General features: G+C 32.6%; 1 protein-coding gene across 1 annotated transcript in view; it reads left to right on the top strand.

The window, feature by feature from the left end:
* Lrp1b (LDL receptor related protein 1B) overlaps window positions 1–27351 on the top strand; it is a 1852169-nt gene that overhangs the window by 1812758 nt on the left and 12060 nt on the right. Inside the window, 2 exon segments of the mRNA XM_047543195.1 lie at window positions 1943–2047; window positions 24880–24956. Of these exon segments, the coding sequence (XP_047399151.1) occupies window positions 1943–2047; window positions 24880–24956 (182 nt within the window).

Raw genomic sequence — 27351 nt, 5'->3', positions numbered from 1 at the left:
CTGGATAACTTGTAATTAAATTTTGGAATGTAGTATATCACAAACATATATGTGTGTACGTATTTGCATGTATTATACATGCCTCTAAGAAGGAAAATTATTTTGAAAATTTGCATTAACATACAAGTTATAACTTTGAGGTATTATAATGATTTGAATAACTTTTGTTTCACATTAAAAATATCTACAAAGTTCTGTCTTCAATTTTGTATTCAAGTGAATCCATTAGAAGGAAAATTAGGCAATATCTTTTTGAACTGTACTAAGTGGAAATTTAAAATCACTTTTTTTCTCTTAGATTATAAGTTTTGGTATATAGTTATCTTTTTTGGTAGAAAACCCTTAATAACCTACTTTTCCCCTTTGGCATTGTCTGTTTGATAGAACAAGAAAGTATAACTATTTTCTCTTTTGATTTTCAAGGAGATTGGGCATGGAGGTTAAGAGAAAGTCCCTCAGACCCATTTAACTTATCAGACACCAATACTGCTGATGGTGTAATTGCTTCACATGGCATCCATATTAGCATGTCATTGTAAGCTATAAAAAGTGTATATTTTCTGTTAAGTCTAAGAAATGTTAGACTGCCCTTGCCTTCCCCATGCCAGGTTTCTCATCTCACACATAATTAACTCAGTCTGTTCTGTTCATGGTGAAAAGAACTGTGGTTCTTAAACCCAGACTTTTCAGAAATAACTTCAAATTAAACACCTCAATACATTTCTGGCAGTCATACGAGTCACATGAGGTTAAATTCATATGCACAGAATAAATGAGGATCAGAATTGCCAACCAATTTTTTTAAGGCATCTTATTGATCATGGGGAATTATCTTATAATAAGTGTAGTGCAATACACATTCATCATGCAGAGGTTCAAAGTGATCAATCAATGATATTATAGCCTGGTTTCTTAAGGTAATAGCCAAATTTTATCGTGGTGCCATGTTCCATTGACTCTTAAGCTTAGTATGATCACATGGTGAGAATTATTAGCATGTTCTCTTACAATTCCAGTTTGGGTCAAGGGGTATATAATTCTGTTACCATACTTCCCATGAAGTAGAGTAGGATCCTTGATAATTTGGAATATTGTTATTTCTTTGTTGCCCAATAATTTTCATTGTTCAAGCCAAGTTTTTATTTGTTTAAAAGTATAACTTGGCAAAAATAAATTTTTATATTTTCCCTATTCCTGTTAAGCTCATTTTCCCAGTGTAACTACATAGTATTTATTCTTATCCCAAACATATAACATTACTATGAATTAGAATTATTTTGGTAAATGTTTCAAGAAAACCTGCTTCATTACTTTCCTACCATCTTGCACATTGCTCCTATAACATTATTGTTTATTTTTCAGTGAACTCCATTTATGGTAGAATAAAAAGAATTTGATAGTGACATTAATTACTATGTATATTCCAAGGAAAAAATGGTAGGATAAAAGTGAGTACAGGATAGTCTTATATTTTCTTACAAATTGGAGTATCTAAACTTTCTAACAGTTTTGGACCAAATGCTCCAGTTTAGAAGAAACTGAAGCATTTGCTCCAAAATATTCCATCATGTGGTTCATGATACACCGATGTCACCAAATTCTAGTTGTGTGAAAAGGGAAAAAGATACTGATGCTAATGTCTGCCTGACCTATGATAAACATTAGAGTATATGTTTTTACAGATGTGTCTAGTTATCTTAAATTTTATATTAATCAAATGGATTAAAAATTTGAAAATTACCACAGAAAAATTTTATCAATCATCATTTCTATTAAAAAAAAACTTGGCCTCCAACAAATCTATCTTCCTGAAAATATACTTTTGGCCAGTCACCCCATTATTCCCAGATGATGAATATTCTCATCTGCAGAGATTTTTGTGTCAGCTTTCAACAATGATGCCAGTAACAATGGGATTGTTTTTTTGTGTGTGTTGCTACAGCTGCACTAATGGAAAGATTGCCTCTAGCTGTCAATTATGTGATGGCTACTGTTACAATGGTGGCACTTGCCAGCTGGACCCTGAGACAAATGTACCTGTGTGTCTGTGAGTATTTCATAATGTCATGGGTAATTTATGATAGACCTTTTATGTACATGGAATTCCTATTTCCTCCTTTCTCAGGGTGATACATTTTAAATGAATGTTTCATGTACATCTCAAGTATTGTCCCTCATTGACTCATGTGCTATAGAATCTCCTTCATCAATTTGCTAATTATTTCATGAGGAAGAACTCATTCAATTCTTAGCATCATATCATTTCAGACATTCACAGACCTTTGAACTTGGAAATGCCAGGGAAAACTGTTCCAATTTTATTAATCTTATTTGGCTATGTGAAGCCTAAAGACAATCATCTTTTATGAATCCTTTGGTACTTGTGGACATTCTTTTCAAAAGAACTTGAGTTATCTTTTCCAATGTATAATGCTATTTGATGTTTGTATAAGGCTTAGAGTATAGCATTATGTAAACCTATTAAGCCCCTGGCTCCTTTCCAATACATCATATTGAGTCTGGGTTTCTAAATATACATAGGAATGTATTGACAGTTCTTGATGTTCTAAGAAAATCTGGAATTTCATCTTCTTCCTCTCCAAAGTATTTGATTGCCCAGAATTAAAACTTGAAATAAAATCATCCAACTTAGATGGTCACTGTGTGGAGCTGTGCTTTAACACTGTTTGGTCAGAGTGGTGATGCCCACATATGATCCACGTCCACATCCTGTTTCTCACTGTGTCAGGGTAGCATGTGACGAGTGTGTATGTGATAGAAGTAAGCATTCCTGGGGACATTGTTGCTCAGATGTTAATAACTTTGTATAAAATAAATTTGAAGCATATTTGGCAAGAAAAAAAAAAAAAAAAGAAAGTCAGACGCCTTATTTAGCTGTATTTTACTGAAATTCTACAGATGCTCTGTGGGGTTTAAAAGTCAGCGCTGTGACCAGAAAGAGAACCCTTGTGATCACTACTGTCAGAATGAGGGGATTTGCACTTTAACTGCGTTTAATGAGCCGAGATGCAAGTAGGTTTAACCTTCCACTTCCTGCTGCGCTTCGTGTGACATCATTTCAGGCCACAGTTCATTGGTTTAAATCATGAACATCCACATGCATTTCACAGTGTGTACTTAATCTCGGGGCTCATCTGTGTCAGACGCACTTACCCTTTGCTTCGCTCACTGATAAGTATGTGCACCACAGACTGCTAGAGTGTTTAGAAATATAGCAGAGACAGAATGGAAATGCTAGTGGAACTGTCTAGTAAAAAATACATGAGCTAGAATAGTAGTTTTTAATTACAGAAGTACAGAAACAGGTGTTCTAAGATTCTATTACCGTATACTATATTTGGAATGATGATTTTTAATTAGTAACTGACTTCCATTTCAAGAACTGATGGAATAGTACAGTATTATTTCCAAAAGTTTTACTGAAAGCTGTCTCAATCAGTAAAACTTCCTAACAGAGGAAATAGGTGTATCTTCAAATATTTCTAAAAATTTGATTAATTCAAAGTTTAAATCATTCTTTCTTCATTCGATTTGAGGAATATCTATGAAAAATAAGCTCATGTTTCCTCTGAGAAATTTCAAGGATTACTTCTGGGTTGATCATAGTGAAAGTTATTTTTGCTACTTGCATTTGAACTGTAGAGATGGATCATATCTGGCATCCTCCTTGACACCTGATGTCATAATTGTTGGTATGTGTTAAAGGTTGTATGGTGATGGCAGCAGTGTAACTAGTAAAGGATGTAAAGCTCAATTGCATTAAAATTTAAGTATTTCATTACCTAAACATTTTTATTTTGTTCATAATGAGTTGCCAGAGATTTGAGGCCAAAACTTCCACTGCAGGAGAATGGATTTAAAGGTGGTACCTATTGACAGGTAGAAGAAAGTCCTGAGGATAGCTGCAGGGACCCCACACCAAAAGGTTTGGCTGGCAACAATTCAAGTGAAAAATGATGAGAGATTGAACCAACAAGTGCAACTCCAAGGAAGAATAAAGAGAACACTGGTCATGGATATGTCAGAGTTAGCAAGTCTGGGATAGTCCTTGGCCAAAAACAGATCAAGGATTTATTTTATTTTCAGAGTGCCTATAATAACTACTGTGAATCCCACCCCAGTGTTCCTTTATCCTGCCAGGGTGGCACTGTTCTTGAAATATCCAGATTTCAAGTCCCCTTGCCCCTTTTCCATAATTAGGTCTCAGGATGATTTCTTGTCCAGAACCAGAATAACAATTTCTTAAGGTTTAGAAGCCCACAATGTTAACCATGCACTTTTCATCAGTCACAGGATTTTAACATAATATTTGTCTTATATGATAACTGGGGTTATAGAATATGTTTTACTTTTACGTACCTATGCCTCAACCAATATCTACCTTTGGATTTATAAAAATTTTGCATCTATCTTATTTTTCTCTGCCCTCTAATTTATTGTGAAAGTAGGAATAATGCTTATATTATATTCCTCTAACAAATTAAGTCATAAAGGAAGCATAGAGGAATTATCTTCTGTTATCATTCATTCATTAATTCATTAACCAAATATTGATAAATATGTTGAGTAAGATATTATGTTGATTTAGAAGAAAAATAATCACTAACGTGGAAAAAGTAAACACCTTGTGTTAAGTACTATGTTAAGTACTTCACATATTTTATGTGTAGTGTTGAAACTTATAAGACAACAATTATTATTTCCTAATATTTATTCCCAATTCAAAGATAACAACACTAAGTTTACACAGTAGGAAGGTTCAAAAATCCATGTCCTGTTTATGGCTTTATGCTATACTGCTCATTTTATACTGCAGTAATTCCAGTATGAAATACTTTCAAAGAACTTAAAATTTATTTCAGGTAGATAAATGAGTTTTTAAAAATAAAATGGCATTGAATAATTATAACAGAAATGTCATAGTGCTGTTGGAAAACAACTGAATAGAGATCAATCTGTGATTCCAAGTTGGAAGAGTGAATGACATTTTAAGGGAAGTAACATTGGCATACTGTTTTGGAGAAAAAAAAAAACATGGTAAGTTTATAAGGGAGAAATAACTGAATATCTTTTTGGTAGAAGGAATAGCACAGAAAGAGGTAATGAAGATAGAAATCAGGTAATGGGGCAATACAAGGAGGACAAAAGGACAGGGAAATAAGTTGGAACCTGTTTGTGAGGTACATTTTATGCCATGACATGAGAGTGGGCTTATAGAAACAAGGGTAGAAGATTAAAGTTGAAACCCTAGGAAATGCTTATGTTTTAATATTGTGTTAAAGAGCAGTTCAAAAAAGTAAATGTGAAGAAATAGAAATCAAACATATTTTAAGGAGTAGATTCAAGTTGATGGAGAAGATTATATGAAAGAATATCAGCACCCCCTACACAGTTCAAAGAGAACAAGCTTTTTAAGTGGCTTATTGCACTTTTTAATTAGATGGCCATTATGTGGGATGTGTCAAAGGCTCTATACAGAGAGAGAATGCACATTTGTTGGTGAAGTGAAAATTGAGGAAGTAGAGAAAACTGTACATGCCCTTCTCAAGGTTTTGTTATGGAATACATAAAGGAAAAACAATAGTTAAGATCTAGGCAAAAATTTCTTTATAACAAGGAATACTTAAGTATTCAAGAGAACTGTACATTCACTATTTATTAAAGGCCCACTCTTCAGGGTGATACTAACTAGAGAGATGGCTTGGACAGATTTCATACTCATGTCTCTTAAATTTGAAATTTCTAGAATATGGAAAAATTTATAGTTTTCCTTTGGATAGTTATAATTCATATGATATTAACATATAAGTAAATTAAATAAAACAACATAAAGTGTCTAGGATCTTGTGCAATACAAAGTAATCCAGCCAAGGAAGGATGCATGTCTCATAACATCTTTCTAGTGGTCAAGTCTCTTCACTCAGGTAGATTTTTGGAAACACAGGTTTCAGTCTCATGTCTCAACTGATAGGGAGCGTGTATCTTTAATGAAAAGTTAGTATGTACCATTTTATCTAAAAGCGTTTATAGGAAACAAAAATTGCTTTAAGAAATACAATATAGTGCTTGCTTTAGTTTCATTGGTAGTATATTTTTCTTTTCTTCATAGAGTGAAAAACTATTTGGAATTGTACAGTAGTTATACACATTGAAAAGTCTATAAAGTATTCAGATCTATGGAGGTGACAGTTTTTTTTTTTTTTTCCACACAGAAATTTTATAGCTGTATCCTTCAATTTAAGGAATTGATTTTTTCCCTGAAAGTCTTCACTTCTGTCTCTTGATGGCCATTTTCACTTTATTTCTATGTGTAGAGGAGAAAAAAAACTAAAACTTCAAAGACAAGCTTAGCAAAAAAAGATAAAATCTAGGTTTTTCAAAATATTTTTTAGGAGAAAGTTTTGACATCAAAGTACCTATATTGAAAAATGTTAAAACCACATTTTAAAAATATTGCTATTTTGACAATATATTATTAAATAATTTTTATTGTAAATTATGGAAATTATTAATAATGTGAAGAATTATTGAACTAAATATGGTAACTTGACTACACGTTCCTGATTCTAAGATTTTATTCCCCACCCAGGATTAGAATTTTCATTATTTTGATTTTAATTTTATTTTTTAAAATACTGTAGACCTACCTCTGCAGCATTACTTTTTGGCAGTACCCACAGTACATTTCAGCCTCCATGATAAAGAAGTGTTTATAGCTCCTTTACCTTTGCTGCCTCTGTTTCCATCCAGCATGGATAGAATTTACACACACACACAACCTGGGCACACAGCCCATCCCACTCTTTGAAGTCTTTGCTTGGACAGCTTGCTGAATCCAGTGTCTACAGTTAACTCTTCTTGTGCTATTGGTCTCTACTCAAGTAACACCTGTGTATGCCACATGGCAAGTGAGCAGTGAATATTGTTGGAATTGCGCTTAACTAAAGTTCTTCAAAAGAAAAGAATCAAATTTCTGTGATGGGAAAATATATATAAATTTTGGATTTTGTGACTTTTTAGACTGAATTGAATCTTCCATTCCCCAAACTAATAAGTAAAAGTCCAAGCATACTATTTATTTGCTTCTTTATTACAAGGATCGCCTTTCCTCCAGTTTCCAATAGCACAAAACCAGCCAACTCCTCAATTTCAGTGGGTCCAAATGCAACCTCCAGTGCTGAAAAAGATCTTCAGCCTAAAGCCTAAAGACAGGAGTGCCCAGAGCCCTGAAGTGCAGCTGCCATCTCCAATTTTGGGGGTGATGTGCTACCTTCCAGGAGTACCTCAGAATGGAATTACATTTATTTGAAGGAATTCAGGGCCTTTAAAGAGGTTGTGGAGTTAATGGGGTCATTAGGTTGGGTACTAATCCAATCTGACCACTGTCCTCATAAGGAGATGAGATTAGAGAGATATTAGATGAACTACAAACATAGAGAGATGAACATGTGAACAGAATCATGACAGTGGATGTCCATAAGCCAAGGAGAGGCCTCAGAAGAAACCAAATATATTGATAACTTGGTCTCATAGTTCCAACCTATGAGAAAATATCTATTGTTTATTCCATCCACTGTGCTATATTTTGTTACGGCAGTAGTATCAAACAAGTTCAAGTTTAGGTACCAGGAAGTGGGATGCTTCTGTGACATACACCTAAAACTGTGGAAATGACTTTGGAATTGAGTAGTAGGCAAATGTGGCAGTTTTGAAACACATGTTTGAATAAGTCTGAAGCCTGTATTCTTCCAGGTGTGGTGGTGCATGCCTGTAGTCCCAGCTCCTCCAGAAGCTGAGGAAAGAGATTTCCAACCTGAGCAACTTAGCAAGACCCTGTCTTAAAGTAAAACTACAAAGGGGTGTAGTCCAGTGGTAGTTTCGTATCTATTAATGTAAAACAACTGTAAGAAAAAGCCCAGTTGGCCTTGAAGAGGCTATTCATAGAAATAAGGAAGTTCAAGGTGCTTCTGGTGAGGTGTCAGTGGGAACTGAGTTGTTTGTCACTGGAAACTGAACAAAAGGCAGTCCTAATTATTAGGGACAAAACACTAGCCTGAAGTGTGATCTAATGCTTTGTGGAAATTAGAACTTTCAAGTGATTAAGTTGAAATCTAGTCTAGTTGAGATTTCTCACAAAGTGATGAAGGCCTGCCCTGGTTTCTTCTTGCTGCTTACAGAAAAATATGAGCAAAGGGAGAAAAATTGAAAAAACTGTTCAGCAAAACTAAACCAGAACTTGAACATTGGGAAAATTCTCAAGACATCCACTTTTGAAAAGAGAGAGAGAGAGAGAGGGTAGGGAGAGAAATATATTCTAGACAGGAAAAAAAAAAAGATGATGCTAAATTATAATTTACTGTGAAAAGAATATGGGTATGACTTGTGGACCCAATCAGTCATCTCACAGCATAAACGTTGCCACCTTAGATTGAAGGGAATAGAGTTAGGACAAAACATAGGAAGTTGCTTCACTTCTGAGAGTCCATAGAATGGGCCAAAGGTCTGTTCAGCTGCAAACGTGTATTATACTTCATGAAAAGGAAAATATAATTATAAAGGTGGTTCAGAGGTCAGCAGGGCTGTCATTGCCACTAAAGTGGCAATAAGGCCAGCCAACTTCTCAATTCTGATGGATATGGCTGAAACCTCCAAGGCCAAGAGGATAGAGCTTTAGTCAAGAGCTACTATCTAGGATCTTAGAAATGGAACTGCTGCCTCCAGTTGAGGGGGTGATGGCTATGATTAAAGAGACCCAGACAGTAAGGCAGCCATTCTTCTGGGTCCAGAGAATAGAGCATTGAGCCAAAGAAGATTATCCTCGAACCTTATAACACAATGAATCTGTCCTGCCATGTTTCGGACTTAATTGAGACCTAAGATTCTTCCTTCTTCCCAATCTCTCCCTTTTAGAATGAATTATGAATTCAGGGTATGTTATGATTGGGTGAATGTACTTTGAATGTAAGAAGGACATGAATTTTCACTGGTCAGAGAGTGAATAATGTGGGCTAAACAATGTAACAGACATTAACCTTCTCAGAATGTGACCACATTTGGAGGTGAAACTGAATAGAGGAGTTGAAGTTAAATGATTGCTTGAGATTGTACCCATCCAATTGGATTAGTGTTCTTTAAAAAAAAAAAAAAAAAAAAAGGTATGAGGGCACAGATACTCAGTGGGAGATTGTGGGAGGACACACGAAGACTGCCATTGACAAACCAAAAAAAGTAACAGCAGAAGATACCAAACCTGCCAACACTGATCTTAGATGTCTAATGACAAGAACATGGGAAAAACTACATTTCTGTTATTAAAAACTATTTCTCTATGGCACTTTGTTATGACTGACCTAGCAAGGAAATACAGTCACCACATGCATTTTGGCTTGAGAATCCCTTGGTGGTCACTCTATTAAGAACATAATTAATATTTTCATTGAATTTCCCACATATCCATTGTCTCCTTTTGATTATATATCCCCAGAAGTATAGTGTTCATTCTACTGAAATCTAGGGAGATATTGAAATGTGCTAATAACTGCCAGTGGGCACTAATCATCTGTTCTTGGGTGCTCATGTACAAATGTCACAGAGGACACTAAGAAGATCAGGGCCTCTTCACCAAAGAAATCTACTCATTTTTCTGGATTTTTAAATGCAGATCTAAACCCTTATTCTAATCCCAACTATCACCTATTTTGACAGCCCTAGAGAGAACCATTTACTAGTTAGTGTCTTTACTATCAAAGGTGAGACAGATAATAAAAAAGCTCTATTGATTCTGCAAGATACAGTGAGTGGAAAGAATAAAGGTTTTGTAGTTAGAATTAATTGGCTTTATGTATTCATTTCTCTAGTTAATATTGCTATGTCCTGTTAGACTTTCTAAGTCTTAGTTTCCTCTTCTTTAAGATGATATGCATGTAAAACCTCTAGAGGAAAGAAATTCTGCATGGGTACAAATTAGATTGATAAAGTTGATTTAGTACTACTAATAAGTTCTTTATTTTTCCTTAAATTTGATCAGTATAATAATTACAGACTTATAACAAGCTTTTAATTTTAAACTCGGCGGTGTCACTCCGTGGTATGTATTTTATTAGATAACTTGCTCAAGTATTCTTGGACATCTCAAACTCTAAACTTCTATTTTCTTTTTGAAAACAGCTCTTGACTGAGATTGTAACATTGTAGTAAATAATAGCAAAGATTTGAAAATCCATATTTGTTTTTGTATATGCTTCATTAATACTTTTGCAAAATCTGGTAGGGTTCTCTGTGTACCTAAAGACACTTATGTCAACACATGATCCATTTGAACAGACTGGTAGAGAATGATCTAAAGCATTTGCTCTCAGAAGAAAATAAAATAACTTCTCAAAGTCAATATTAAGTACATTTTTTTCATCTTATTATTTTATTAGAGCATAGGTACTTTAGAGTTAACATATCTATAATTCTGTTATTTTAAAATGTTTGTCAATAAGCCCCTATTTCTTGTTCAGTTTCTTTTTACAAATATTCTTCTGTAGAGTTTTATATGTTTAAAGGAGGTTATATTATACATAATCTTTTATGTTTGTTTACCTTAAAATACATCGTGAACATCATTCTTTATGTTAGATGTATATAACTATTAAAGTATATAATTATATAGTTTTATTCTGAAGTTATCCAGTGCTCTGTTGACTGGGACCACTGGAAAACACTATATCAAAATAATTAGAGTGTTTATTTATTTTTTTATTTTTTTCTGGGGATAATAACTTGTTTACAGAATATCTTTCATACTCATTTCAGTTTGCTAGGCCTCACATGCAGAACTGGAAATATGGGGCTCAAAGTCCTAGACTTTATGACTCAAACTAGTTATTTTATTGGACAACTTATGTTATTTGTGTCACGTTTTTCTTGTCTGTAAAGTGGTGGGTTTGGACTAATTGTTCACTAATACACTGTGAAATGGTGAGTAACATTGTATTTAATGTGATTCCTATTGGGATTTTGTCTAGAAACTGGCTTAAAATTGGGTCAGAGTAACAGCCCAGACACAAATTCTTTCAGAATTTCTCTTAAACACTTATGAAGACACTGAAAAGTCAGAAATTCCCCCTAGCAACAAAAATAAAGTATGACAGAAAAACAATTGTTAATACATGATAGTGTAACTGAGGGACTCATCATAAAATTTTTGGTCATAAACAAATATTTCTATTTATTTTTTCTGTATGGCTTTATGACTTATTTTCCTTATACTTCAAAATAATATACCAGACTCTGTCTAGGTATACAAGTACCCTACCTAATCCTAATATCAGGGGAGAGAAGAGTGCTATCCCTTGATTTATTTAGATATAATCTTTTATTTTTTGTGTTACTGAGGATTTAACCAGTGTAATTGCACACCTTTATTTTATTTTATTTCACCTTATTTTACTTTGAGACAGGGTCTCACTAAGTTGCCAAAGCTGACCTCAAACTTGTGATCCTCCTGCCTCAGCCTCTTGAGTCTCTGAGATTATAGGTGTACACCACCTCACGTAGTTATATGTTGCCTTTGGAAAATAAAAACACTACTGCCAATATTCTTTTCATCATATTCATTCATCAACAAATATTTATATACACAAGTAGGAATAAGTATCATATCTAATCTTGGCTAAAATATATATAAATGCATGAGCATGATACAATTTTATAAAAAACATACACAAATACAAATATTACTGTGTATACATATACATGCAGATGTTTATATGTCTGTATACTACATACACAGAAGAAAGTCTTAAAGTACATCAAAATGGCATCAATGGTATATGTTGGTGGGATTGGGGTAATGCTGATTTTATAAATATAATTTTCTGTGTAATTTATATTCTCTTTCAAAAACAGAAGAAAATTTAGTTTTTAAAATTTTTGTATTGTCTGAAAAAGTAAAACCCCAAAGTCCTAACTCAAATGTTACATTGCTTTGGAAATCATATCAATTTAGATACTGTTTTTAAAATGACAATATGGCTAGACTCCAGGACACTGCTTATAATATATGTCATTGCTTCTTGCCCATAGCAAGAACAATTCTCCATGTGGTCAAAACAAGACAGCACTGTTAGTTTTTATGTTTTACTAGCTTGCTTCAAACAAAAGCCAAAAATAACTTGTGAACATTTCCCCCATATCTTCCTTTCTTTCTTGTTTTCTTGAAATGGTTAGCTTTACCTATATGGGCATTTGGGTTTTGTTTATCTTTTAAAATGTGCATTTCCACAAAATTATCCTTTTCATCTTACCATATGTGTGTGTGTCTGTGTGTGTTTACATCTCTCATACTGCTCTATGGCATTCTTCATTTTATGGTGGGAGTTGACCTTTGAAACTTATTTCTATGAAACTTATTTCTATGAAATTGGCCTGGGAGTGCTGCCTGTTCTACTCCATGGCCCTTTAAAACCATATGTCTATTTCTATCCAGTAAATTGTAAATTCCTTCAAGTAGACAGTAGTATCTGACTTAATCTATTTCATTCCAACCACAAGAATGCTTTCTGCATGTTATAAGGTGAGTAATTAATGTTGCTCTAAAACTAAGGTCTGGATGTTATTATTGCATTGTGCTATGCAGTTTCCTATGTTATAATAACCGTTTCATCTGTGTAAAAGCACCTTTTACTTAGATAAGAAATTTTCACAGGATGAAGAGCCAAAAAAAAAGTAGAAACATGTTTTATTTACCATGACTTTTGATCTATTTTATCATCTTTATGATAGCTTCTAAGACTTTAGCAGGGTATTTCCTGAATGTTCTGGAACACACATTAAATTCTTTAAATGAAGAATTTGATAGATAGTACATGATGTTATTAAGAAAACTAAATTTGATTCATTTTGTCCTATCTTCTCCTTTTTATTTGTTGTTTTTACTTTGGAATTCTTCTTAGAAAGCACTTGGGGAATAAGAGGAAAGTTGAGGATAGCTCCTTTCCTTGAAGGCTTCTGTCTATTTGAGGAAAGAGATGAGTTAAGAGGGAATATGACAGGTGTTTTGGGGATCTGCGTATTACAGATCGTGCTTGTGGAGGAGTATTGGACCATGATAAAACCATGAAATAATTTCCATGGATTTGAAAAAATATATTTATAATGATTTCCAATTTGTAATTTGAAAGAGGACAAATATTTCTCAAATTAAAAAAAAAATGGCTCTGGCACAAAAAAAAAAAAAAAAAAAAAAAAAAAAAAAAAAAAGTTCTACCAGACTTATTGCCTCAGGACTGTAGTTTTTTTTTTTTTTTTTAACTTTTTGTCCTCTGTGCCTCTTTTTCTCATCTTAATATGGAATTGTTAATAGTTTCTATCATCTGAGAGTATTTTGAGGATTCAAAGATGTAATATATATGAATCACAGTGAATATTGTCTTCAACATAGTAAGTAGATTTTTTAAAAAATAAAATCTTGAGGTCCTTGCAATAGACCAGTCATAAAAATGATCAGCACCTATTGTAATTTGAACTTCTACATATCTGAAGATGAAAAATAAAATGAAACTTTAAAAAAAGTTATTATTAGTGAAAATAAGGTAATCTTTTACATTAAAAAGAAGCGTAGCAGAGCTGAGTACACTTGTGCATACCTGTAAAATTAGTTACTCATAAGGCTGAGTGGGGCATCCAATCTCATGTTTGAGGTCAGCCTGGGTAACTTAACATGACTCTCTCACACAATGAAAATAAAAAGTCTAGGGTTTAGTTCAGTGGTAGAGCACCTCTGGGTTCCATCTCCTGTATCACAAAGAAAAGGCTAGCAGTGTAAAGTCAGTGACAGCAACACTGAGTAGATGGGGAATGGCAATTAATAAAGCCCAGTTCAGATTATATTGAGAAAACAGAGAAGAGGCGTGCTGTCACAATCAGTGACCTTAAACGTGCACACAAACTACCTTTATAAACATTTTCAAAGTAGGTTGCTAAAATGCAGAAGGACACACAGTGGATATGCAAGTGTAGAAGAGATAGTCACTGAAAGAGTGATCTGAATCAGGCACTTGGTCATTTTCTTTGGATTTGTGACTGTCTCAATTTAATTATTTTATTAAAGGTTCAGCATATTTTCCAAGTCCTTAGGGTGAAAAATAGAAAAGGAAATAAACAGATAGCAGAGAAATCATTGTTGAGGCTTTGGGAAGAGGATAATGAGTTCTGCTCTTGTCACAAATTTTAAAACATGGAAATGATTTCTCTATATTGGGATGGCTATTTAAGGCCTTGATTTCTCAAAATATGGGTCTTGCAGAAAGGAGACTGCAAGATGTGCTCTTCAATGGTCCTGCTGTCACGCCAACTAGCACTCCTACACTTGGACCAGTGACCTTGTGGCCCCATAGAGAACAATCGAGACGAGTCTGAGGAGATTGTCATGAGTGTTCAAACAGATCATAAGTTTTCAGCAGGGATATTGAGCAATTCAACTTTAGCAGCCTGTGGTGTCCACATTTCAAGAGTCAGGTCATTGCATGTCCCTGATTTGCTTTCTGCCCTTGGCATATTTTCAAAGAACAAAATATGACATGTGCATGTCTTTTGGAGCAGTAAGGGGCAAGAAAAAATGTCACATCGATATCTATCCTTCACGATCCCAGGTAACAGGTTGTAGCTTGTTCTAGTTTCTGTCATGCTATCATGCCATGGGGAATAAGGGAACACAGATATCATATTTATCTGTTCAAGTTTAAACTCCAGTTTTTGCTTTGAGAGTACAAGTGGCACTGCTCAGTAAAAACCAATTATTTCACATACTATGGATAACAATAATGTGTTGTACATTGCAAAAGCCTAGAAGAAAGGACTTTGAAAATTTTCCCCATCAAGAAATGGTCAATGTTTGAGGAGATTTCTGTGTTTAGCCTGATACAATAATTACATAATATATGCATGTATTGAAATATCACATAATGCCATTAATATGTATAACTTTATACTTTTATGTCTCTGTCAAAAGTAAATTTAATTTTAAAAACTGTATACTGGTAGCTATTGTATGCAATTTTGATGTAGTTATATTACTTTCTCATGAAATTATGGTCTTTAATATGGTCAGTAGATCAATAGACAAAGAAACTAAACAGAGTTAAACTATACTAGTGAAAACGCAGTACAGCTATAAATAGTCAAATACGATAACCAAAGAAACCAAGCACAATACAATAGATTTTTCTTAGTCAGTTACTTCTTTAACCACTTTTTTTCTTTTAGAATGTTTTCCCTAGATTTTACTGTTTTAACAAACAGCACCAACTTTCAGATGTTAATAGCAGTGTTTATTTCTTGATCATGTTTCATGTTTGAATAGGTCAATAAAATTGGGCTAATAAACCTTTAATCTCTCACTTGATCCAACTTTACTTTGTATAGTTCTCACAAGAAGATTAGACTCATATGTTTAACCAGTCATAATTTAAGTAAAAAATAACTTTAAGAATTCCTTATACATGGCTATAATCCCAGTGACTGGGGAGGCTGAGGCAGAAGGATCTCAGTTCAAAACCAGTCTCAGCAACTTAGCGAGATCCTAAGTAACTCAGTGAGACCCTGTCTCTAAATAAAATACAAAAAAAAGTGCCCCTGGACTCACTCCCCAGCACCAGAAAGGAAGGAAGGAAGGAAGGAAGGAAGGAAGATTTAACATTTAACATTCACAATATTAATGTTCATAAATTTATTTATATCAAACTCAGATGACATGCAAATTTTGTTATAAAAATCAATGTCTTAAGAAACCTGAAAAACTTTTTTTTTTATTTTATAATGTTCAACTTGCTTTACAGAAGAGAAAAAAATAAAAGAAAGAAAAGAAGTAGGAAAATAAATATATGAGATAGTGAAAAAAACACATAAAATAAGAAAGTAAAAATGGAAAATAGGAAATAAAGTATATACATGTAAAGAGAAAAATATGGTTAAATCAAAAGAGGTTGGGCAAGGCATGATTAACCAGGAAAGTTTCTTTTCCTGTACAATATTGGAACTGAGAAACCTGAAATAGTTTGAGTTGCTTTAAGATCATTTTTGAAGAGAGGAACCTGGATTTCAACCAAGTCCTAATTACAAAACACACACATTTCATATGGGTCACACATACCAGAACTTTAATTTAAACAATTATTTAAATTAATTAATGTAATTGAATTAAATTTTGTACTTGTTTGTTTCATATATAAAACTGGTTTCCATATGAAATTACTTATAGGCAAACACTTTTAGAGCTGATTTTTTGGTCATTAAAAAATAAATTTCTTAATTTACTGCCTCCTATGACAACTGAATGGGACACAATTTATGTCACTGAATGAATACAATTTATTTAAGTCCAAAATTACTAGAATAAAGAATTAATGAATAACTGCATTAATGAAAAAAGGAAGGAATAAAATTTAAAAAGAATTTGGTGTCATATGTAAAACTTTTCCTATAGTGTATTAACCTCCATTTCAGAAAGAAATTCTTTATTGGTAACTAGCTGCAAGCATGTTCCTATTAATATTTCTATATTTACAGACTAGGGCATAGCATATGCATATGAATATGACATTTATATGTATGTATGTGTATTCATATGTATTCAAATATGCCTCTTCCACACCTTCATGTATTCATTCATTCATTTTGTCAACATCACATATATATGTATATATATATGTATTTATATATGTACTATGTATCAGATACCGTTAAAGATGAGGGACTCCACAGATAAATAACAGATAATCTCTACCTTTAAGTAAGTCATAGTCAAGCACAGTTATAGGCAAATGCATCTTTACATATTTATGAATGCATATATAGAAAAACACAAAAAAATAAATTTGGAGTATTTGTGATTGTTGATTAAATATGTAGTGATATTCATAGGTAACCCCTAATTGCAGTTTTTCCTCCTGTAAAATGCCACTAAAATTTGGTGCTGGGGATTGAACCCAGTGCCTTGGGTATGCAAGGCAAGCACTGTACCAACTGAGCTATATCCCCAACCTGCCACTGAAATATTTTATAGCACTTTGTATTTATTGAAGAAATTCATCTCTACGTTGTGACTCAATTTTTAGACCCTCATAAACCCTCTTTCCTTGAATCTAAGAATAGCAGTCTAACACTTGCATCAGAAAAGAAATGTGTGTTAATGAGGATCTTTTGTCATAAGCTTTCAGATGTGTTTGTCTTTAATATGTATCTATAAATGTTAAATCTGGTGAGTGTTTTGTGACTAGTTTACATTTCTGTAGGGTGGACAAATTTGTTAAATTTGTTAATTCATACTGAAGTTAATAGCAAATCTTGCTTATTTTATCTCATTCTACCACGTGTGTGTTTGTATGTGTGTGTGTGTGTGTACATATATAGGAGAGATAGGTACATATGTATGTCTACACGTTTTTTATTGTTTTTGATTGCTTGGATTTTTTAAGCAATTAAAATTATTGAAAAAATTCTTTTGGCGTAGCATGGTGGCACATACCTGTGATCCCAGTGACTTGGGAAGCTAAGCCAGGAGGGTGGCATGTTCAAAGTCAGCCTCTGCAAATTAGCGAGGCCCTAAGCAATTTACTGAGACCCTGTATCAAAATTAAAATTTTTTATAAAAACCTTTGAATGCACCATTCCTGCATCATGCTTATGGCTAAATGGTACTCTTTGGGAAGTTGAAACTTACACTAACACAGGTCCTTTTATCAATCATGAATCAGTCTGGAAATTGTTGGTGTTACCTTTTGGTAGATAAGTAGGGATCATCAAGAAATCTTGTAATTAGTAAAAGGTATGTGCTGAAGTAGCAAAAGGAAATTGTGTGTTGAATTAATTTCCCAGCTTAGACTATAAACAAATAACTAATACCTGTCACTAAAAAAAAAAAAAAAAAAAGAAAAAAGAAAAAATGGCACTGTCACCAAAAGTGAATTGACAACATTTATAGAATCAGTCATATATTTTACTTATAGAGACATTTACACTCAAAGCTTTGTAAGGTCCCTTGACACCCTAACACGCCCATTGCATAAGATCAACACACCTTGCACAGTATTTAATAACTGCAGTTGGATAAGCCACACGTTCCCATGATAATTTTAGGTATCATTACCCACACCCTGGACATTCAAAGAATTAAGAAAGGACTTGGGTTTTCATAGAAAAATTCTTTATTGCTGGCTCTTACTTTGTGCTAAATACAAAATAATCAGATGTCAAGTTAGTTGCTTTATCACTGAGCACCAAGATTTTCCCTCCAAAAAACCAATGTTAGAATTAGACATTTACCTTAGGAACTCTCCACTGCTGTCACCACATACATTTAGTTTTTCTTCCCACCTTTAGCTATATAATTGTAACCACTGTTTCTAATGTAATGTCCACTTTTATGTCTTCAATTATATCCACCATATTACTTAATATTAATTTTATTATTGTTTCTTTTCCATTCTAGTTGATGCATATAATGTATTCATTTAAGTAGAATTAGCCTACTCATTCTAAAAAAAAAAACCTTTCTGATCTGCTTTCAGTAAAATTTCCTGAATAATATCTCAAGGGTAAACATTTTCCTTTGTTAGGGGTTTCATTTCAGTTTTAATTATTCAGTCATCACTTAATGTCAGTGGCAACTGTTTTGCAAGTGGACTGCAAAGAATTCTATGCTTAAAACTTTTGTAACTTAACAAATTTATGGATAATTTCTCGGTAAACCACATTTCATTCTCTCTATATTCTGCCTTCTGAAAAATCACTTTAATCCATTTTATTAATTTTATTTCTTTGAAGGCCACCTCAATTGAAATGTCTCATTAACATTTATCTTCCTTAAAATAATCATGGGTAAGGGTTTATTGTATGAGTCATTACCTTTTTATACTTTGCCCCATTTTACTTCTCTGGAAGCAAGAACTTTCTGATCAAATGTTCTTAATATTAACATGGGAATAATTTTTCCTTAATCCTGTAGGTACTAATTAGCACTTAAAGATGTAATCTTTTATTTTAAAATTAAGTACTAAAATTAATAAATAATTATATAATTGAATCAGGTTTACTCATACATCAAATATAAATAAATTTAAAATACTAGCACTGACTCTTTGACTAAAATAATTCAGAGTAGCGCCAAGCCCTGGAAAAAGTAACGGTCAAATTTGGGTTAAGAATAGTACACAATAAGTAGTAATTATAGTACCAAGCAGTTTATTTTAAAAAATCAACTAAGAGAAATGTAAACTGTGGAAATTAAAAATTATACTAATTAAGTCATATAAGGGTTATACTTCTTTTTATACTTTAGATGACTTTATAAATGATGACTCTTTAAAGATATATTAGTATCTTAGATATTAATAGTATCTTGGAATCACTCCAAAAATGTGAAGTTAATATCTAGAAGGATATTAATAACATTCAATAATACATCCCTCACAGTCACTGCCAGAGGCAGATTATTGAGCATTGCAGGATCACAGGTCTGAGCCAGAGTTCTAATTCTTATAATTTTACTACTCAAAAACATATTGCATTTGCATTCAACCAAGTAGTATTTTGACTCTCTTATTAAAAGCTTGGTACTGTCCTTGAATGAGGAAATAAAGAAAATCATTTCTTTTTACTCCTACATTGAATTAAAAAGATCATGATATAGTCTCACATTTTTTTTCCTACCATTTACCAGTTATACTTGTTTAAGTATGTTATTTGAACATGCAATTACTTCCTCATTTCATATGGTGGATAAATTCTTTGTTATAGGGTTATTCTTGAAGTTGAATATGGGTGTATTATTATATATGAAAGTGTCCACCTTAGGATCTGGGACATAGTTCAGCAAATGTTAATTGAACCTTATGAAAAATTGCAGATGAAAATTTAGGTGAGAAATATTTGAAAAATATTAACAATTAAGAATCTTTATTTATACATCAAATAATTTTATGTAAGGATATTATGTAACAATGACAGATGAAAAATAGTTTTGAAGTATTACTGAGTAGTCAAATAAATATCTAAATATGTGTACTATAATACAAGCACACATGGAATTTTGCAGTCCTAGTTACTTCAAGAGGAGTGGGTTAGAGGGTAGAGCTTCTAAGTCAGGAGTGTTATGTAAATGTACTCCTGTACTCAACAACAAAAGAGTGAAATTTGAAGCCTTAATAAAATTAATGTTTTAAGTGGCTGTTCTTATAATACTAATATTCTTTCACTGTGTGAAAATGTTTTTGCATGAATCTGATAATGCATAACAAATAATCATTTTTAAAAATTTTTATTGAATAAGATTTAGAAGCATTGAGATATGCATGACACCATTTTTCCAAGGCTTCTTAGGTTCCTTTTTGTCATTTTTTTTCTCCTATGTGGAGATAGAGAAGGGTATATTAAAAGATTTTTCTTTTGGAGTGCTTCTATCATCATGGTTAATAAGGGTAACCTCACACATATATATGAGGAAAAATTCAATTTAAAATTGCTTTAAGGTTCACCTTTGAATTTCACACGGTTGGAAGAGTCCCATGACCTTTAAATTTGATGAAAAGAGAAAGCACATATATTCTCATTATTTTGTTTAGAAGTCCTCACAAACTAAGTGACTTTAGACCACATTTCTGCAACATGACAGGAACAGTTGATATAAATTGATCATTGTTACTTTGAAAGATTTTAGTACATATTCAGTATTTTACAACTGATTTTATTCTCTGTAATTATCACTGTACTACTTCAGGGCTATCATTATTTTGGACACATTAATTATATGTCTTATATTTGTGTTATTAAACATAATAACTTCCATTTTAAAGATTATATTTCATTCCCTTGGATAAGCCAAACTTATTTTGATATTTTAAAAGTGTTCATGGTATTTTCTTGTAATATTTTGCACTCTTACCTCTACACACAATGTTCTTGTATACTGCAGAATATTATGATTGAAACCAAAATGCAGTAGCTGTATAATAATTATAAAAACTGTAAATGACATAACAAATTAGCTACGTGTTTCAAATAGTGACATTCAGATGAGAGTTAAGTATGAGAAATAAATAAATAAATAAACCACGTAGTTTGCCAGATACTGTCTAAAGAACTTCTAGCTAGATTATTTAATCTTTTGAGCAATCATGTTGGCATACATATTATTATACTATAACTTAAAATTGATTGAATAATATTTGGTATAAGTACAAAATATGTGGGAGTATAGTATTGATGTCGAATATTTTGTAAAGTATGTTTTGCGAATTATCAGTTTACCTCTATATAATGTGGGTTGCTGACCACAATTTCAGTATGCTTACTGAAATCACTCATTTGTGAGAGCCCAGAATATGAATTTTAACAAAATTTTCAATTTGATGATCATGATTGTAGTCTAGAACATAAAGCAAATGTCACAAAATATATTGTAATGAAGAGCATTTTATATGTATATTAGTTATTGTGGAATTGGAAGAATTACACAATGTAGCAGTAAATAATCTTTTTGCTCATTGTCTATAGCCTAGGAAAGAAGGGAGAAGTCACAGAATTTTAAATCAATAACCATTCATCAGGGAATTAAGTTGCTACACAAAGCTGCTAGGAGCATATTTAGATGATGATATAAAGAAAGAAGGACAGATGACTGACTAAATAAGAAAGAATATGTCTATATCTGATCCAACAATATTTAGTTAAAATTCATGAAATTAAAAAAAATCAGAGTGCTGTTGTGATAGGATGAATCTAATTTTCATTGTTTTAAGCTAAAGGGAAGCAGGAAACAACTGTCAATTATTTTTTACATGAATAATACACATTTGTGTTGATGACAAACACCATCAAACTGAAGGATTTCTTGGGAGAACCATGCAGCACTAACTTACCGGTAACTGTTCCTAGATGAGTTACAGGGAGCAATGGATTACAACAGAGCAGGTTTAAAGATGACCAGAGCATGCACTATCAATTTTTCTTGAGGAATAGTGAAACTGAGAGAGCAAATGCCAGAGAAATTATAGTGAGCATGATTATGCAAATAATTCAGTGAGGAATTGGACAGGAAATTTTGATGATCTGCACACATTCCATTTCTTAAATGCTCTGCCATTAATGGCTTTGATCATTGTAGTCTACTTAAATATGAAGATTTATGAATTTCCATAAAGATGGTAAAAATACTGGGTCTTAAATCAACCATTGGAAGAAAAACTTGTGGAGCAGCAAATGCTTTAAGTTGTAATTTTGTCAGGTAGGAAACAAGAATAATGATTTCTATTTGATTTAATATCTCAAAAGTGATTATTTTTTAAGACTGGAACAAATGCAGAACAGTGGAACATATCTTATTTTATCTTTGGCCATAAAACATTTTATAAGTAGTAGAGGGAGAACTGCAAGGTGATCATCAGCTGATTAAGATGTATAACTATTAACATTAATTATTTCCCCAATGCAGTCTTTGAGAATTATTTCCAGTATGAAATAAGTAAAACATTCCCTGAAGATTGGGAATTTAAATGCCCTCCCATGATTTAAAAGAGAAGAAGTTTTCTGACCACTAGAAGGTGTCTTATTTTTATCTGTCATAAATACTGTGTTCCCAGCTACAGATAAATGAGGAAAATCACACTATATTGTTGATAAATGCTGTCTATCCTACTTAAATAATTCCAGTGTATAGAATAAGAATTGCACTATCTTTATCTTCTTTATTTAATAATCCCTCTTGGCCAGTATAGAGCTCCAGACGTATATTTTCTCAAAATTTCCTAAAGCATTTAAAATACATGATAGTCAATTCAGAGCATAATTGGATCAATTAGCATTTAATCCTCCAATTCCTAAGCAATTCCACTTTCTGACTTCAAATCATGTCAGTGTAATGATGAGCCCCAGAGGTTCTTATCTATAGTAGCACAAAAAAATATTTATCAGGTCATTTCTTTAAGATGAATCCCAGTTTACTTTGGCCTTTTAATGAGGTAATGTAAAGAGCAAATTTTGGCATTTTAATAAATATTTAATTGTGCATAGTCTTGTATACAACAGCCATATAATTAAAATACTGAGTAATCACTGTAATTTTTTTTCATTGGAGAATATAAAACATTTTCAATGGTCTGTTAGGAAGATTTGACAGATGTAAAGCTACATAAAGCCAAAAGGATTTTACAATTATCAGAGTTTATTCCAAGAACATGTTTACAAAATGGTCCTAAACGTCTTACTCTGAATTTTCTGTGGACTATGTCAAGAATTAGAGTCTGTGAAGAAGTGGAATATTTTTTCTAGATAATTTGCCTGCAAAAAAACACAAATGAAAAAGAAAAATAATATTCAAATATTTTATTCATTGTTCATTTTATCCTACTTATATGAAAATGTGCTCATTACATTATCCCACATCAATAATATAGACAGTGTAAAAGATCTGGACTTAAAATTTATTTAGCTCTTTTAATTAGTTACTTGTAGCATACATTTATCATACTTGTGTTGTATAAAAAATTATATAATATGTAAGCTTTTTATGAGGTAACTGAACAAAAAGTTGGACCAATGCATGAGTGATGACCTGAATCATAATATAAACAATAATATTAATTTTCATTTAAATCATTCTCCATGCTCATAGTTTCATAATTTATCATTATTAATCAAATAAATATACTCTTGGATAGGAATAGTCTTGTCAATTATGCTGAAGGTAATACAAGTTTTTTGGAAACAAATTTCTGTGTCCATGATTTGAATTTGTCAATAAGATGATTTTATGGAATTTACCCATGTTTTATGACAGCCAATACTGTTTTCACAAAAATCACAAATAATGCACATGGCATAATAGAAACCTAGTTCAGAAAATAGCTTCAACTATCTGAATTGGCTGTGACAGAATTGACAGAAACCTTGAAATTGCAGTTATTTAGTTTGGTCCACTGTGCCCAGAAAGATCCACTTGGAATGATTCTGGAAGTTGTTCTTTTATTGTATACAACTATTCTTGATATGGTGGTATTTGACAGTCATTTTAAATAAGAAGTGAGGCCAATTAAATTGTTTCTCTGTGGGTTTCCTCTGACAGATTCATAGAGGCATCTGTGTTAGCCAATAGGCATTGTTCAAGCACAACTAAAACTGTTCCAGCATTTATTTTGATGCAACCACCTAATTATATAATTGTGATTTATGTTGAAAGAATGAATTTTAATCAGAACTATCATTCGTATCCTCTACTAGACTTATCTTAATACTGTTATGGTTCTTATATAGAGAAAATGACTTTTGTCAATAAAAACTTGAACATATCCTCTTGGCTTCATACTAAGAGAAATATGATTTAAAAAGGAAAGGCATTATAATTTCCTATCTCTGGTTAGGAAAAATATTCTGCAACATGAACTCTGAGACACATGACCATTTGCATTTGGTAGTTAGCTCCACCTTGGACTTTGGATAACCAGAAAAACAAATCGTGGAATCTTACAAAGAAGGATTTGCTTTATGCAAACACAATTTTTCTAAGTGACTACTTGCAATACTCAGCAATTCTTAATTTCCAATTTTTACCATGACTTCAATACTGCTATTAAGTATGTCATTTTAAGTTGAACAATGAAGAAAAATAGTTATAAATATTAATTTTAAAAGGTATTTAAACAAGTGATATCTAATTGAACTTACCCTCAGCATAGTGACAATATACAGGAATCTCTATGCAGTATTTATCAATCTGTGATGACTGGCTGCTATGTCATTTCATTTGCAGTTTCTACATTAACAGGCCCCTGGGTTTTGTTATTTACTAATTTGTTGTTATTGTTGTTTGGATCTTTGTAGATGCTCCACCAACTGGTCAGGCACACAGTGTGAGAGGCCAGCCCCAAAGAGCAGCAAATCTGATCATATCAGCACAAGTAAGTTCCTCAGAATAATATTTTGTGTGGTCTACATAGTGTAGAAATTATACGTGTGTGTGTGTGTGTGTGTGTGTGTGTGTGTGTGTGTGTGTAAAATGCCATTATTGAAGGAATGGACATTGCAAAATCTTCATGGAATTTTTCAAGTGATCATCATAGTCCAGGTGTTTTTGAAAGAGGAGGCACTGAGCTCTCCTCTGGTGGCAGGATTCAGCATTTATGTGCTTTTTAAGGCAGTTTTCATGATGCACATCTGCGAACCTAGGATTGACTTTTCTTAGAAAATGTCCATCAACTACAAAGGTTGCGAATACCACAAGGATGTGAGAATGCTTCAGGAAGAAAAGTGATTCTGTTTACTTAGAGCAAAGTGTATATCCTTTTGAAATACATTTCAATATGTTGTTGAAAAACCAGACTGGATTGATTAGTTTAAAGAGTAGTAAATTATCAAGCAAGTTATAAGTATCGAAGTTGACTTATTGCTTCTTTGTCTTTAAAGTAGGGGTTTTGAAGTGTATTAAAATATATATTAACATTTTTCCAAGCCTGCTTTGTGCAGCTGTCATTTGGGGGCAGGTCTAGGCCATCAGCATTGTGAGTTGTTGTTTATACTTTAAAGGCTGTTATGAAAAATTTTAAAAGTGAAGTCTGAAGTAAAACTTCTTAATTCATACATATTTTTATTAATTGACCATAGGTGGAAAGAATTAAAATAATTTATAATGTGTATCAAGTGAGTAGGTACATTTTTGAGAAGGAAAAATAATATCCCTGATAGACCAGCATTTACCTTACTACTTTTTTTTACTAGTCTTTTACTGCTGGAGACACAGAATTCATAAAGACAAATGAAAAATATACTACACGATTTTTGTACCCTAAAAGGAGCCTCCAGTGTTTGCTGGTATACCTATTTGTTGTCTGTTTCCAAATAGTTTCTATCATTATTTAAAATACTTCAAGCAACATTGTCCATACCTGCATCATTCACAGATTAATTTGCTTTATAATCATGACCATCTTTGAAACATGACAGATAGGTATAGAATAAATATTCTGATAGTGCATATTTTAATTTGAAGAGGTGATGTAACCCTCACCTCTGATCTTTGGTCATGAGCATTTTGTATTTACCTTAGAAGATGCATGCCATCTTTAGGTCAGAGAAGGGAGCAGCCCTTAGGGAAGCTATGGGCACATAATTGTAGGACTAGGGCCCTTGGGATTTAAGGAATTGTTTCATAAAATGTTAGATGTGGCAAAATATGCCTTTTGAATTTGATATACAAAAAGAGAGGAAAAGAAAAAGAAAGCACTTCCTCTTCTTTCTTCCCAGGATCTTGTGGCTCAAACTAATAATACTAGTAATAATTCTGGAGGCATACTAATTTAAATGTTATTTTGTAAACTATTTGCAAAGCTCAACAGACATTAAGAGCCTTTTTTAAAATAAAAAACGTTTTAAAGTTACCAATCAGTAAAACACTGAATTTATAAATTGGGATTTGAAGTTAAAGTGCTTGCACCATTTTTTAATAGCAATTACTCAGTTATTAATATAAATAAGATACAAAGACTTTTAGAAAGACTTTTAAAAGTCTTTTTACAAAGACTTTTAATATTTGTAAAATTCTTGAGAAGAAGAAGAAAATAGAATAGAATGTCTGTTGAGTTTTCAAATTTTATATGAGGTCCATGCTCACAGGGAAATTTAGACATTTGGAAAATGATTCAAAGAAGGATGCTTCAGATGTTTCTGTTGAGGAAAGGTGTCTCCAATGATGGACAAGAACCTCCCTTAGGAGGAAATGCCTCTGATTACAACAGGCAACAGTTCTTAAATAAAGGATAACAAATAGGAGGAGTTGCAAGCTATTGTAACCTTGCTCCCAAAGATTCTGTGACTATTTCTTCCATCACTAATTTAAAGTCATTAAATTTAATGGAAGTATCAATGCACATTGAAAGGGCTATTAGCTACGTAAATGTCAAATTATCACAGACTAGAACAAAGTTGACCAGATAATGGCTCTATTAGAAGGTGTTATCATCAGACACTTTTTGCTTAAAGAAATTTGCCTCAATAGTTCTGAAGGGGAAAAAGATAAACTCATCCTTGTTATAGTATGAGATTTACTTGGATTCTCTCAGGTAAAATCCAGTTATTTTGAATGATTGGCAAACATTCCCCAAACATAAGCATAAAGCATAGGAAGACAAGTGAATAAGAAAGATTTATATTTTAAGATGATGTTTTCAAATCTGCATTTCCATTTAAGATGAAGTATCTCATAATCATTGGTCCTCAGCATAATCAAGAATACGTTGCCTTTGTTTGCCCAACTACTGTCAATTTGCATGGAAATTCACCTTTCTAATTCATGCACAG

Source organism: Sciurus carolinensis, chromosome 3 (genome assembly GCF_902686445.1).
Source record: "Sciurus carolinensis chromosome 3, mSciCar1.2, whole genome shotgun sequence".
Lineage (NCBI taxonomy): Eukaryota > Metazoa > Chordata > Mammalia > Rodentia > Sciuridae > Sciurus > Sciurus carolinensis.
Note: the sequence above shows the minus strand (reverse complement) of the source record. Positions and strands in the feature narration are given on the sequence as shown.